Below are 16,855 nucleotides of genomic sequence, written 5' to 3'. Positions count from 1 at the left end.
AAAGATCCATGTGGCGATTCGAACCCTGGTTTAAGAAGTGACGCGGAAACTTGAACAACAAGCCCCCCACCTAACCAGGTTCAATTACAGGTAGTGCAGAGTTGTGTCCGTTACGAAACCATGCACATTGTGTACAATGGTTGTAATTGCGTTTCATAAAAGCGGTGTCAAATCTCCCACTCCCACCTTATCTGTAAATTGGAACCTTTTGATTTAATCACAGTGAATGTTGATAATGAAATAGGAATGACCTCACACTCCATCAAAGCAGATATGGTGGTTAGAGGTGACAGTTGCCTACATTAGCTATATGTGGCTGAGTCAACATGGCAAGCTATATTTATCGTTGCTGTGAAACATGTGCTATAATGTCATACAGACACTAACTACACTCATTGTCAGGTTGTGAATGTTATCACGTCGCGGTGGGAGGAAGTTCAGCTGTGCTGATGACACAGACGGAAAACGCAATGTCATGAACGTGATATGTACACAATAAATATTGCAATTTGTATACCTTATATGTCAGACCTATGACACACATCTATGACACACTACATATGACCAGTGAAGATCGGGGTAGAGCTTGTCTTCAGCAACACAAGCTTGTCGTAAGAGGCGACTAACGGTATCTGGTGGTCAGGCTTGCTGACATGGTTGATGCATGTCATCGTATCCTCTAAACATAGATCTCATGATGTCAATCAATGGATTGTGAGGTCCAGACTCGATTATGTACAGACCGCTACCATACAACTGGAACACTGCTGAGTGCTGCGTTAAACAACAAAATAGAAGCAAACACTCTTGGCACCACGCGTTACCCACAATGTCCCCGCTACGAATCACATGATCTGACAAAAGCCTCAGTGTTACTGGCGAGGCGTCTGAGATGACAGCGATCATGACTGACAATATTAAACAGCAGTAACTAAGTTTTATGTCAGTATTTCATTATCTAAACTCACGTCTCTCTCCCCCCTCACCCCCCCCCCCCCCTCTTCTCTCTCCTCTCACTCTTCTCCCTCCCCCCCCCCCCCCCCCCCCCTCTCTCTCTCTCTCCCTGTCTCCCTCTCTCATTCATCTTAATGCGTCACAAAATTCAACCCTGCAGTTCGAGGCGGGTAAAGGTGTATGTCGACCTGCGAGAGATGAACACAGTTACATGCAGATAAGTATAAATATTCACTTCCTTGATAAGCTGTAAACAGGCCTCTGGCTTGTCGCCAAAACAGTAGTAGACACAAGACCCGGATGTAGATTTGATTGTTGACTCACTTCGATGCTCCTTGCATGCGCTCCAACACATGTGAATATCTGATAGCATTGGACGACTGCTCCTATAAACTTGAACAACAATTGTATATCTGTTACTCTAATTATACATACACATACACTCGTGACGAACATACCCATAGACATATTCTCAGGTAACTTAAAGATTCCAAACTTGGATATTATTAAACTGATAAGGTGAAATTGTTATACACTATACTAAACTGTAATATCTCGCACCATGTCTCAGGGATCACGCCTTTAACGGTAGACTATGCCGGGACCATGTATCAGGGATCACGCCTTTAACGGTAGACTATGCCCGGACCATGTATCAGGGATCGAGCCTTTAACGGTAGACTACGCCCGGACCATGTATCAGGGATCACGCCTTTAACGGTAGACTATACCCGGACCATGTATAAGGGATCACGTCTTTAACGGTAGACTACGCCCGGACCATGTATCAGGGATCACGCCTTTGACAGTAGACTATGCCCGGACCATGTATCAGGGATCACGCCTTTAACGGTAGACTATGCCCGGACCATGTATCAGGGATCACGCCTTTGACGGTAGACTATGCCCGGACAATGTATCAGGGATCACGCCTTTGACGGTGGACTTTGCCCAGACCATGTATCAGGGATCACGCCTTTGACGGTGGACTATGCCCGGGCGATGTATCAATGATCACGCCTTTGACGGTGGGCTATGCCTGGACCATGTATCAGGGATCACGCCTTTAACGGTAGACATGTTGGCATGTTGGTTTCAGGAGTTGCACATGTGTAGTTTCAGTCCACTCCAATCTTATTACGTACATAAACCAAACAGTTAATCGTTACTTTAATTACACAAAGGCTTCTTGAAATGGCCTGCATAACCGTAGCGTTATTTGAAATTTTATTATTTTGATCAATCTAGCAATAAAATTATTTCTTTATTACACAAAGAACACGACGGACACTAATTACAAAGTCTATACATAGACTAAAAATAAACATCATAACCGCAGAGTTATCAGAAATTTTATGATGTGCACAAAAAATTGCACCGTGGTAGAAGGACACGTATACATGATGCGTTACAGTATGACTGTACACTGATAATATATACTAACAACAAGGACAATATCCAGACTTGACATGGGCACCAGGGCGTGAAACATATCAGTGAAGGATCCCGAACAACGATTGCAGGATATTTCACCAGATGGACAATTCCTCACACGGACATTCCCCACACAGACATTACCCGATATGGATATTTTCCCACGCAGATATTACCCGCTTTGGACAATTTCAAACACGGACGTTTCACCACATGGACACTTTCCGACGCAGACATTATCCGATTTGGACAATTTCAAACACGGACGTTTCACCACATGGACACTTTCCCACGCAGACATTACCCGATTTGGACAATTTCAAACACGGACGTTTCACCACATGGACACTTTCCCACGCAGACATTACCCGATTTGGACAATTTCCCCACGGACATTTCACCACATGGACACTTTCCTACGCAGACATTACCCGATTTGGACAATTTCCCACACGGACATTTCACCACATGGACACTTTCCCACGCAGACATTACCCGATTTGGACAATTTCCCACACGGACATTTCACCACATGGACACTTTCCCACGCAGACATTACCCGATTTGGACAATTTCCCACACGGACATTTCACCACATGGACACTTTCCCACGCAGACATTACCCGATTTGGACAATTTCCCACACGGACATTTCACCACATGGACACTTCCCACGCAGACATTACCCGATTTGGACAATTTCCCACACGGACATTTCACCACATGGACACTTTACCACACGGACAGATCACCACAGGACAATTTACCACGCGGACGTCTATCCACAGGTCCACAAGTTCCCACGCGGATAATAGTTCACACTGCCACTTCCCCGTGGACTTTTTTCACAGGATAATTTCCCATACGGACATTTATCCACAGGGCAGTTTCCCCCTCTGACATTTATCCACAGGACAATGTCCCACACGGACATTTATCCACAGAAACATTTCCCACTCGGACATTTATCCACAGGACAATGTCCCACTCGGACATTTATCCACAGGACAATTTCCTACGCGGACAATACCCCAAATAGCAAGTTCCCCATATGAAATTTTTCCCACATTGAATATATTATCAAAATTATATAAAACAGACAACATAGCATTTATATCACAGTTTTATTTACAACTGACAAAATATAATAATATGAATATTAAAATTCGTCAGCATTTGTGAAGTTCACTAAAATGTCACCAGCTAGAATCTGTCACAGATAAAGACTAATTTTAACCAAGTCTGATCACCTATGACATAGACTGTGTGAACTGCTTGACTGACTTTCTTCCATCAGCGTGAAAGGATTACCCACAGAGAATAAAAGGATATAAAAAGACGATATCCTAATATCTACATGATATTAAGCATTCACTACCAATTTCCTCTAACAATAAAATGTTACCTTTGGTATCCGCAAGAACCAATACATCTTGCAACAATGTATATATTTTTTTGTAAAAGACTATTTCTTTTAAACAACAATCTGAAGCATAATTATTTTTTTCAATCATATTCTTGGACAATTATTTTTTTTCGATAAAATTCCAGGCCCCTATGGATATCTAAAGGTCGGTTCCTAAAAAGATCCTGTCAACACGGTCACATCCGATGATTAACAAATACCTCCATGATCCCATCTACAGTCTACAGGCTGGCAATATTCGCTTCCAATGTCCTCTTATGATTAGTGGTTAATGTAAGAAAAACACCGTCTCAAAATAGGCCTTGCATCCTCCACCAAACTTCCTCTTTTCAGTTCCTTACAAGAGTTTGCCACTAACGTGTCTATATCCCCCGCCCCTGTTGCAAGATTTATGACATAATTAAATCTTAACAAACCCTATCCTTATTTAACCGAGCTGGAACTTGTCATGGAAATTGTAAAAAAATGAAGAGTTTGGAACCTAAGACCATCTTGTTGCCATGGAAACGTAAAGAATAAACATTTCTAAAATTTCTAAATAGCAAAAGGCACCAGTTCAGCATGTACTTGACAGACCTGCAAAGTTTCATGAAAAAATATTGAACGGTTTCTGAGTTATGCTCCGGAAACGAAACGTGACGGACGCACGTACGGAGCCCGTTTCTATATCCCTCGCCAACTTTGTTCGGCGGGGGATAAAAAAAAGTGGGTGGGTGGGGAAACACTTTCAGTTGGAAACCGTCCTGTGAGGAAATGTCCCTGCGGGGACCCCTAGAATGACGGGGTGGTAGTGGTGTGGTTGGAACACCAGCTGGCTTTTGACTGTAATCAGGGTATTAGAAACATATTAAATATTTAATTTGATAAATCTTTCGTCTTACCCTACCAACTGTAATGAACCACAAAACCTGACGTTGTGAACATTTTATCACCCTCCGCCCCTCCCCCTTTAAACATCCTGGACCCGCTCTGCACTTATTGTCCAACCACGATTTATTGCCAGCATTAATTGTTGACTGCAGACACCACAGATCAGTGTTGTATATAAAAAAGTCTCAAACACATATCTATACAATGTAACAAGGAAGTATAACATCACAAATCAGATCACTATCTATAAAACCATTGTTGGCATAGAAACAGCACGTTTATCACTGGAGAGGGCGTGGGTGCAGGGGGTTCATGCACGTGCGTGTCCCCACCCATCTACCCTGCATTGTGTACCTCAAACTCTTCAAACTTCCTGATTCGTATCTGATCACACGATTCGTGGCCTTTTAAAATGGGTGCTATTTTCAAACCTCGAAATAGGGTCCGGGTAAATTCAATGCGTCACTTCCTCTTGTGCTTTTCCGGAAATGACGTCGGTATAATACAAATCGTCATCATCATCCTGTACGGGTGTTTTTTCAGCAGCAGGGTCCTTCAAAGTACTTTCAACATCGTCATAGTTTTCCTCATCGTCGAAATCTTCATCAGATTCTTTGCCGTACTCCATCGGGTCGGCGTAGTTCTCGTCGTCATCCGACTTAGTATCACAGTCTTCGTACAAGCCGTTATCAGCTGTAGGTTTAGTTTTGGCATTTTGTTTAGGTAACGGCGGAGGTCGCATGGGGGCACGATTTGTTATAGATGTCTTTGCCGTTTTCTTCGGTGCCTTTTTCTTTGGTGCCGTTTTCTTTGGCACAGGGGGAGGCTTTGGACTCTCTGGTTTAGTTCCATTTCTATCAACATCTTTATCTGGTAAAACGACCTCATAATTTTGTCCATCATCGCTGTCGTCTTCACTGTCATTATCATGTTGTTTATTGTTGTTCTCCTCTCTGTCGGCGGGCACAGCGACGTAATACTCGTCATCGTCGCTGTCGTCTTTCACAAACTCAGACTCTCCTTTAGGAGTGGACATTGCTGTAAACGTTGAAACGATTCATTGTATTATTTAACGATTCTTTTTGTAATCGTACACTCGTTGGTCGAAATACTGATTTGTTAATGATTTGTTATATAATTTCTGAAAAGACTGAAAGGGGTTGTTTTCGAATGACATTTCAAGGGTCACTTTGCTTCCAAAATTGACTCTCTATAAAGTATTGGCATGAAGTAACCAGTAAACAAGCGTGTTAGTAGGAAGATCAAACTTTTCAAACTTAAATTTTGAAACATTTGGTTGGCGGAACGGTATACGAAGTTATTGAAACGAATCTAGTCTGACATGTGACTTCATAGATACTGTACAATATGTGTATCCCATCCCTTACAGTTCTCAATCATTTACGATATACCAAGCGAAGGTGAGGTGAGGTGAAATGGGGTTTAACTTCGCGTTCAGGATTATTGCACTTACACAGCGACGTTCTTTTATAGTGCTAGCCCACTGAGATACCACACTATAGTTTAACATGAACACCCCACTCAGACACAGTATACATACTCCGAGCCGACAGGTCCTTGTTATAGCCCCTGAATGCCGAGCGCCATTCAGGGAAACAAGTACAATCTTTTAACGTCTTTTGGTATGACGCGGCCGGGGATCGAATCGGGGATCGGGGATCCGCTCTCCGGGCAGACACTGTACCACGAGACCACTAAGGCGGTACCAGGCAAAGTGTAACAATTACAAAACATAAGGCATTGTCCTATTCGCACCCTTCGGATCGAAATTTCAAAACAGAGCGTTGATTCTATTTTGACATATAAGATTTTCAAATGTTTGTTTCAGAGTAAGTAACCTTATTGTAAAAATAGGCAATTGTATTTGCATTAAAGTATTCAAACCCATTTCTTTAAAGTAGTAGTCTCGGAAATTTATCATTTAGATTTTTACAAAATATTCATATAAAGCTAGACGATTGCTTAACAAAAACACCGTACCTTCCGACTTATTATTATTTTTTTTATTATTCTTTTCAGAGTCTGAGTTGTTTTTCTCCACGGCCTCTTTCCATTCTTTGAAATCCTGCGTATTTTCTGCCAAAAACTAGAACAAAATGTATAAACGTGTACAACGTTAGTATTCATCCTTTGATAAATAATAAAATTACGAAAAAGAGTGAATAGCAATTAAGACATAGCATCGATTCATGTTTACAACACGAACATCGTTCAACAAACACACCATCACATTTCCCCGGAGATTTTTGTTACTTTGCTAAACCCTCGCCCGGACGTGATCACGGCAAGACTTTTAGAGATTTCTTGTTGACCAGTAATCCAAGGAAGCTAGGTAGATAGTGTATGTATTTACCTGGTAAGAACGTTTTCCTGGCGATGACAGCTCGAAACTCAGATCTTTCTTGTGGCTTTCCTCGGGGAGGTAAGCAGCCTTTCTGAACTTGTAGCCTGTGTTAAAGCATGATATACAAGTAAACAAAGTCATTATAGGTGGTATGTATTAACTGTAAAACTGAACAATACGTAGGAGAATTTTCAACAGGACAATAGTTTTTTTAAACTTCACAAACGTATTTTAGTATTATGTATTAAGTATTTCGAGGAAGTGATTGTGTATGAAAATGTACTACTCAAAGAAGTTAAAGAGCACCCGATTCTTTCATATTACTATAGTAACAGACAGACTACGCTAGAAATATGTAAGAATTGGGTAGTCCTTAAACTTTGTGAGTAGTATATATGGTGACATAACATGCGTATGAACGTGCCACAGGATTTTTGGTCTGCTCATGTACAAATTATTAGGAAATAAATCAGAATATTTTACTTATTTTCAAACATTTCGCCCGCCACCGTGCCTCACCTAATATACCTCTCTTTGTCAAGTGTTTGTTATTGCTTGGTTGTTTGACGCCGCACTCAGCAATATTCCAGCTATATGACGGCGTTCTGTAAATAATCGCGTCTGGACAAGACAATCCACTTATTGATGTCATCAGCACAGATCCACGCATTTGAGATACAATGACATGCTTCAACCACGTCAGCGAGCGTGACCACCCACTCCCGTTAGTCGCCTCTTAACTACAAGCATGTGTTGCTAATACTCAATTCCAACCCTGATCGTAACAACCTGTTTGCAACTTCCCTAGGCAAGGGAGTTAACCGACTTTAAAAGTCCAGTTTCCACCCTTGCCGAACTAGGCTGGAAAATCTGCATAATTTTTATGCATAGTCCATAGTCCATTGTGTAATGTGAGATCGACATCCTGTTCGTGGCCACTATTGTGCAGATTTCGGTCTATTGCAGGATTTGAAAAGAATGTGTACCGTCAACTGGGCGTCGCCAGATATTTTCAAGTATATTTATCCCTTTAATCATCTTGCTCAATTATTGTGTTACAATCCACATGCACTGAGTGTCTGTGAGGCAGGGAAAAGGAAACTTTCCTTCCATTAACTTGATCTTAATGACATAATGAATTTCTTGTTCGAAGCGTGAGTGAGTGAGCATGGTTTTACGCCGCTTTTAGCAATATTCCAGCAATATCACGGCGGGGGACACCAGACATGGGCTTCACAAATTGTGCCCGGGTCTTCGGCGTGACGAGCAAACGCTTTAACCACTAGGCTATTGTTCGAAGAAAATGGATGCGTGATACGAGGGGTGGAATCTGATTAGTTAATAGGAGGGAAATGGTAGGTAAATAAATCGTCATAGCCACTGGTGGCGCTACGAGCGAGGCATGAAATTCCAGCCAAGTTCTCAGATTCTCAGATTCTCTAATTCTTTTTCAACCACCATCGTTGGAACATGAGCCGTAATATAATACATTAATACATGATATATATCTTGTGGACAGTGAATCAATGAATGAAGACCACAGGGAGTATACATTTATATATAACTAGGGGTATACACAAATAGCTAAACGACTTCAGATTGTTCACTTGTATAATGACTTCTTACTTATGTCTGTATTAAGAGATGTTAGGAACCTACCAAGTTGATTTAAATCTTTACACTGAGGAGAACATAAAAAGCGTTTTAGATTCAAGATGTTTTGGCAGTTTAGGTATTTACTTTCGATGTATGTTATTCTTTGTTTTCTGATAGTCTCACAACGAAATACACAGTGAGATGCATCTTTAATGCCTGGCGAGTTACATGATTTACATAAGCGACTTGCAACTGGACTTTTGTAGTCAGTTAACTCCCTTGCGGCGGAAAGATGGCTGTATGTGGATAATCGCGTGTGTTGTGTATCACCATTATCTACATAAGTGTCTTGTATGATAACACAATCAGTAAGGTGGCAGCTGAGAGAAGGTTACCCGGGTGGTCTCAGCTGTATTTTAGGTATAGGTTTCGGCGGATAACAGAGACAAATTATTATCTGGTGTTGACGTTTAGCATAAACAGTCTCCACCTGACAGGGGTAGTATCTGCCTTATACTGTACCTGCGAGGCTGAAGGCTCCTGCCTGTTTCTTATCTGTGAAGTTGCCGAAGTAATAGAAGATGCTGTTTTGGATGACACAGTACCGCCTTTGGTAACTACCTCGGTGGAAGAGCGTCTCTGAAATAGAGCAGTGTATATTGTCAGCTTGTTCACGGGGAAAGAGGAATGATCTTTTTTTCAGATATCCTCTCACTGCCCCCCCCCCCCCCCCCCCCCCCCCCTCTCTCTCTCTCTCTCTCTCTCGATCACGTGCACGCACGCAAAGACAGACAGACACGCACAGACAGACAGACACGCACGCAATACACACACATACACATACACATACACATACACACAGAATTATATGATCGGCCTGGCAATGGATACATGTAATGTAATGCAATGTACTACTCAACCGATCTTCCTCAAGTAGGACACAAACCTTTCTTTCTTCTTTTCTCCAGGAAGCCCGCCTTGGTGATGTCTTTGAGAGTTCTGGCTGGAACTTCCGGAATTAAGTCATCAGCTGGATAGTGAACACACAGTTACTCACACACGTTCTCGGGGCAGTCATATCAAAAAATCACACATTAATCTTTTGAACACAGGTCTATGCTGAATTGTTTGATATGCACTACTTAGAGAAGTTGACGGATAACAAAATAGGCACAATTTATGGATAACAACTTCTTTATTTACTGTCAAGGCGACATTTCGGTATAGATCCTTACACCGTTGTCAAGCAACAGGGCTATGCTGTCTACACAAATGTTGATATTAGTCGTATCTGACACAGGATGTCCTGTACCAAAGTATTGTGTCAAATGTGCAGCAACGGAATTGAAATATAAAATCATTTACTACTTGCATGTTGAATTCTGATCTTAGGTTTACCTGCCAAATATTTCACAAATGTAAGATGAGTATTCTTTAAACTTACTTTTGGCATCGTGAAATGAAATGTGAGGTGGTGGGGTGAAATTAAGCTGAACGTGTGTGTGTGTGTGTGTGTGTGTGTGTGTGTGTGTGTGTGTGTGTGTGCGCGCGCGCGCTTCCTTGTCCTGACTCCGAGCCGACCAGTCCTTGTTTTAGCCCCTTAATGTCGAGCACCAGGTAGGGTTTAACCAAGTAACATCTTTTTACATGTTTTGCTATGACGCGGTAAGGAAAGTTATTATCTTATATAAATAAATTGCAAGTGATTCCATGGCATATCATGGGCTAACCAAGCAATATGTTTTGCGTTCATGGTCCCGTAAACAAAGAAATGAGTAGGCCACACCCACTACCGTTTTCTGATTGGCTGCAGGTGTCTCTTATATACGTATAGAGTAGCACTGGAATTGTTAGGTGCCTGGAATATTTGTTTCCATTTAGAGTTACTCACCGTCAATTCGGATAGGACCGACAGATGTCGAAAGTAGTTCTGGGTAGGCTTGTCGGAGCTTGTGGACTTCGTCCAGTAGTTTCTCCTTATGAAGTAGGGCCTTACGTGACACCTTTTCATTACGCAGCGTCTCGTTGAAAAACGCATCGACCTCTGTGAACAAAATGTGTGTTTCAGTTCAAATACCTGTCAAGCAAGGTAGCCATGTTCCCGAAGCGAACGTATGATAGGGGGTTATACGCCATTAGCAATATTCCTGTCCATAAGGAGATTCGAACCTGCACCATCGGCGTGTCGAGCGAACGCTTTAATCACTTGGCTACCTCCCCAGCGATCTATGAGATGGGCTACTAGTATTGTATGTTCAAAAACGTTTAAGTAATAGCGCTGTGTCGATATAGTGTGCTGTATGGATAATTAATGTAACAAGTAAATTGTTTAATATGCTGTTTGTATACAACTAATTCCAAAACGCAGTAATGGTTAAAAGAAACAACTGAATTCGGACTCAAGTCTTTGAAAGGCATTTAGAAGTGATACACATGAGGAAGAGAATTTATGGATATCAACTTCTTTAGTATGATGAACACAATGTTTCGGAGTATATGCTTACTCCTTCATCAGGTGAATAAATGCGGTGAGACAGAGAACATATATGTAATTTGGACTGTTGGCAAGTATATCTCCATAATGACCGCATGTTTACTTCCGTTAATATCGTTTTGAAAACAAAACAGGATATATAAATCATGCTAGAATGTTATCGGCAGTGGGTCCTAATCAATAGCGACATATATGAACAAATTGCATGCTCCGGTTAAGTACTCTTTACTAACAAGGTCTGTTCGTATCAGCTCACTCACGCACTTACCAACAGATATACAACTCCTCTTTTGATCGGGATAAAATATCCTTGTTGATACGCAAACATGATTTCAGTTTCATTGTGCACGGCATACAAAAACAGTCAACTGCTCAGTCGGCTACATATTGTACACGCAAGGTATAGAATTTAGCTTTGTCGCGAGCGTTGTACTTTTTTATGCTTACACTTCAAACATGTGCCACTTGGTCGCGACAGCTAAACTGGTAAACTGGTAAACATCAGGCCCGTAGAGAGAGAGAGAGAGAGAGACGCTCATCCCCTCCCACCCCTGCTCCTTCGGGCCTGTAAATGAAGTACACAACGTACAATCTACATTAAAAACCAAAAACATTAATCATTTCTAAAAAAGTATGTTGTAGTCAAAACAATAGTTAACCAGCGTCAGCAATACACCCAACCATGTGCAGAGTAAGTACAAGTGTGCATCTGTGGTAAATAAACACAATGACCAAATAAACATCAATGAGAGGGAACTCAAATATTTGGTAGTTAGTTTAATAAAATGTGTATATTGTGACCCCGTAACATACAAACCCACAGCCCCCAAACCCAAGACCCCACCAACCGTCCCCACACAGGCTTCAAGCCGTGTATGGTCAGTGTACCAGCCACATGCTCAGTCTCGCTGTATAAGTATTTTCGCGTTAATCTGTAATCGCATATCGTGTGTATTTCCTTCTCTATATATTACACATTGCGTTCCCAGCACGAACCATGACAGTGAAAGGTAGACGACACTCCTACCATAGTGAGTGAGTGAGTGAGTATGGTTTTACGCCGCTTTTAGCAACATTCCAGCAATATCACGGCGGGGGACACCAGAAATGGGCTTCACACATTGTACCCATGTCGGGAATCGAACCCAGGTCTTCGGCGTGACGAGCGAACGCTTTAACCACTAGGCTACCCGACCGCCCCACTCCTACCATAGATTACTTGTAAACAAAACCGATCTGGAACCGACGGGAAGTAGACAAGACTTACTGACGCACACCCAATATTATCTATGCATTCAATTTGTAAAAAAATAATTAATTCCATAGATAGCTGATATGTATGAGTTGTATCAAATGAATATTTATAGTGGGTCAGCGACCTCATTACCGAATAAGGGTTATCAGTGGACTAATAGAAAACGTCGTCACGCAAAATGTACATAAGTGGTAGTACATAAGATGTAATACTGAACAATAATGGCAATATGGTTATTGAAATAAAATGATTGTAGATAACCATAACTGTTATTTGGAATGTTATTATCAAATACCCAAATCCTCGAGAACAACAGGAAATTTAAACAGATATGAGGAATAACGAATCACGACTTCGTGTTAATGGCGCTTTAATAATATATTGACATTCTGAACAGTTTGTTTGTTTGTTTTGCTACCGATAAACATCATTGGGTTTTGATCACGTTGTCATAATCCGAATGAGGGTCGGCAGTCAGGTGACTGTAAGTGTTTTGTAAGCATAAGCACACATTAGCGTATTATCTTCGTGAATAATCATCGGGATATTTCGTGATTGTGTTTTAAGTGGCGACGACAGTATCTGTGGCTCGCGAGATAATGAGCTCATTTTCAAGTCAATGTATGTCTCCTTGTCGGGAACTACAAGCTGTACATCCGACACGGAGACGCTCTTCCGGGTCATGACGGTTGTGTCGGAATTGTGTAACGACTCCAAACGCAGCCATGTGACAACGACCACATGCAAATAAACATCAGGACGAATATATAATTATATATTTATGTCATCTGATTTAAACATTCATTTATTGGAGCGTTGTACGTGTTACGAGGCACATTAATAGTAAACATTACAAGGCAAATTGATAGGAAACATTACACATCAATCACTAATGAAGTCACAAGGCCATGTGTCATATACCCTACACATTACACATCAACTTCTGGGGGCCGCCTCCGTGGCCTAGTGGTAGAGCGTCTGCCCGCGAAGAGCGGAAGGTGGTTCGGTCCCCGGCTGCGTCATACCAAAAGACGTAACGACAAAGGATAGTACTTGATGTTACCCTGTCTGGCACTCGGCATTCAGGGGCTAAACCAAGGACTGGTCGGCTCAGAGTCCATATACTGGGTCTGAGTGGGGTATTCATGTTAAACTGCGGCGTGGTATCTCAGTTGGTGAACACTATAAAATCGGCATTAGTCCGGACTTGTTTCAAGCAGCCGCACACACACACACACACACACACACACACACACACATGCACGTCGCTACATAAGTGCAATAATCTTGAACGCGACGTTAGACCCTATTTCACCTCACCTCGTGGGGTGCAAAAATAAACGTCCCCAACATCCCACACAGGCGTGTGACCGTATCTGAAGTACGTGGATCGATGCTTATGATGTCAATCACTAGATTTTGTAAACACCGCCGTCACATAGCTGGAATATTGCTAAACAATCATTTCACATCTGTAACTGACGTTATGAATGAAACAATATCCAATAGGGGTGACCTTAAATGTTCAGTATTAAATCAGTATATATATCAATGTCGTAAGAGGCGACTAACGGGATCGGGTGGTCAGGCTCGCTGACTTGGTTGATGCATGACATCGTATCCCATTTGCGTGGATCGATGCTTATGATGTCAATGACTGGATTGTCTGGTCCAGACTCGATTAATTACAGACCGTCGTCATGTAGCTGGAATATTGATGAGTGCGGCGTTAAACAACAAACAATCACACACACACACACACACACACACACACACACACACACACACACACACATACACACACACCATACACACACACACACATATATATATATATGTTCAGCATCATTGCGCCTACGTGATAGACGACGAAGCTGACACACATTCATTAAAAAATGAATAATATTATTGACAAAAATTTCAGTTTCTCTTCGTTCACTAGTGGACTTAAACATATATAAATTTAATCATTAAATTCAATCCTTAGTTTCGAATGACTAATATAAGATTGTCCACATATCTGTTGATATACGAGCATAACGTAAAGTAAGTCTTCATAACTTAATACCAGTGCGTACATAAACACTCGAGTTGTTAACAGTTGCAGACACGAGTCTGCGTGCTCCACACTCTATCAGGGTTAAGGTCTCACAGTAGTTAACAGAACAACATGAACAATGCTTTCATGTTGTGTCAGCAATGAAATAGGGGACATGTACAACTTTTGAAAAAGATTTACCAACCTGATAGAATACCTCGAATCGAAGCGTTAAAGTTAGCCATGATATTGACAACCTGTCAAGCCGAAAGCTGGGTCCTCGGTATGCCTCATGTATGCATAACTCGAGCTATTTACTTCCTGGTTTATTCAAGGCAAGTTTCGTTACGTTTCGTGACAATCCGTAAAAGCCCGACAGAGGCGAATTCCAAAGGGATTTGTGTGGTTTGATTTCATTGGATAATGGTCATGCTATAAGCCAATGCAATCGAGCGTTAGTTTCTATTATATTTATGATGGCTAATATACCTGGCGTGAAACGATACAAAAAGCCTAGAGGAGATCATGTGCCGCCGCACGGAAACCAGTATTTTACTTTAGGAAAGTGATCTCGCACATACACGGGGAGCACTGGAGTGAATCGTTGATGTTGATAATAGAGCCATATCATCATGCGTTTTACATTACGGAAACGACAAACTCTACATGGGCTGTACGTATGTGTGGATATTAAAGACTTGCTTATCCCAAGGACGATTGCTTGATATTAACCACCACAACGTATTCATACGCACACTATGTGATATGCTAGTACTAACTACACAAACATGGTAAGGAAATATATTTAATATCTAATAATTATTCATTGTATGTGTATTTTTACTGGAGATATACACCGTACGGTAAAATTCATATCGAGGAGCCCCGTTGCACAAAGCTATTTTGGCGCTAAGGTGATCGTATACTCCCATACTTTAACATAGGCTTACGACGGTCGTAGCGCTAAGATCGCTTTGTGCAACTGGGCCCTGGGCTGGAATTAATTTTGATTGCCTGGACTCACCGTTTGTCCCATTGACATTAGGCTTTCTGTATCAGTCTAGAATCAATAGCGTTACAGAAAACAGGAAAGTGAGATTTAAATATTTCCACAATATAATATATATATATATGTCATTGTAACACTTCTTTCCTGTTATGAATTTAAGGCAATTATTCACTCAATTTGGTTCTTATCCCCGGAATATTTGGAATGTTGAAATAAGTTTTTTATGGCAAACAAGGATGATTGATATCGATCGCGTTCCAACATAAAAGCTAGGGCACCGTCACTTCACATCACACGTAGAGAGTCGGGTACCAGCCATCTTCCCGAGGCAAGGGAGTTAACTGACTATAAAAGTCCAGTTTCCACCCAAGCCGAACGAGGCTGGTATTATGGAGTAACATTTTGGTTGGACTAATGAGCCTATGTATGTCCAATCAAAATCGCGCAATGAAATCGAAATCCGGTTCGTAAACTGTCTTGCAGATTTCGGTCGATTGCAGGATTTGCAAAGCATGTGCACCGCGAACTTGCTGTCAACAGATATTTTCCTAATCTTTACATGTTTTTAAATCAAGGTGCTCACGTGATTTAATGCACTTCGCTATGTAAGACCCGTTTTATCACAATATAGATCTTGATTATCGATCAGATCGTCTTGACTGGGCGCCGCCATTTTGTTTGAAGCAAATGCAAGTGATACGAGAGGTGGAATCTTATTGGTCCATAGGAGAGGCTTAGAAGGTACATAACTCGTAATAGCCACTTGCGGCACTACGATCGAGCCTAGGATTTTCAGCCTAGGTCGGCAAGGTTGGAAACTTGACTTTTAAAGTCAGTTAACTCTCTTGCCTCGGGAAGATGGGAACAAGCCCAACTGCAGACACTGCTTAAAAAAATACACTTTTCAAAAAAAGAAACGCATAGGTGTTTTGAAAATTCCATTTTGATTTTTTCCTCAGCAATCGTCATAAAGACAATTCTTATGTTTGATTCCCGTTAATCATGTCATGTTTGTTGTGCATTGCGCGCAAACACATCTCAAAATGTTTTTTTTGTAAACGTTTATCAGCCAAAATGCAAAGGATGCACGGAAATTGCTTTCAGAAAAAGTTTTCTGCACAATGCACGTGCAAAATGTTGGAAACAAGAGTAGAGACACTGACTATAAAAGACCGTACAAAATTCATCAGTTCATTACGAATTTTCTGACGTGAACGGAGATCGAAAAATGCCAAGATTAACTGCAGCTGATCGAAATATCGCCATTAGACGTTTGGAAGCAGGGTAGTCCCAGTCTGCCGTTGCAAGACACTTCAACGTTCACCAAAGCACCATATCTCGACTATGGGATCGATATACCCGCACTAATTCGACGCAAAATCATCCCAGAAGTGGAAGACCAAGAGTGACCACC

General features: G+C 41.5%; 1 protein-coding gene across 1 annotated transcript; it reads right to left on the bottom strand.

The window, feature by feature from the left end:
* Positions 1-2,294: 2,294 nt before the first annotated feature.
* LOC124135940 (src kinase-associated phosphoprotein 2-A-like) lies at positions 2,295-14,790 on the bottom strand. Its single transcript, XM_046501641.2, has 7 exons — positions 14,638-14,790; positions 10,537-10,689; positions 9,592-9,675; positions 9,168-9,284; positions 7,059-7,153; positions 6,686-6,791; positions 2,295-5,722 (listed from the first exon to the last, which is right to left on the bottom strand). The coding sequence occupies exons 1-7, from the start codon at positions 14,675-14,677 to the stop codon at positions 5,139-5,141; spliced, it is 1,179 nt and encodes a 392-aa protein (XP_046357597.1). The 5' UTR covers positions 14,678-14,790; the 3' UTR covers positions 2,295-5,138.
* Positions 14,791-16,855: the final 2,065 nt, after the last annotated feature.

The sequence above is a fragment of the Haliotis rufescens genome, unplaced genomic scaffold (genome assembly GCF_023055435.1).
Source record: "Haliotis rufescens isolate VD_foot unplaced genomic scaffold, xgHalRufe1.0.p SCAF_4, whole genome shotgun sequence".
NCBI lineage: Eukaryota > Metazoa > Mollusca > Gastropoda > Lepetellida > Haliotidae > Haliotis > Haliotis rufescens.
This window is presented reverse-complemented; position numbering and strand designations above follow the sequence as displayed.

Coding starts and splice junctions, on each gene's coding strand:
- LOC124135940 (XM_046501641.2), bottom strand. CDS start 14,677: ATGGCTAACTTTAACGCTTCGATTCGAGGTATTCTATCAG. Junction 10,690..14,637: donor GATTCGAGGTATTCTATCAG/GTTGGTAAATCT, acceptor TTTTGTTCACAG/AGGTCGATGCGTTTTTCAAC. Junction 5,723..6,685: donor AAATAATAATAAGTCGGAAG/GTACGGTGTTTT, acceptor CAACGTTTACAG/CAATGTCCACTCCTAAAGGA.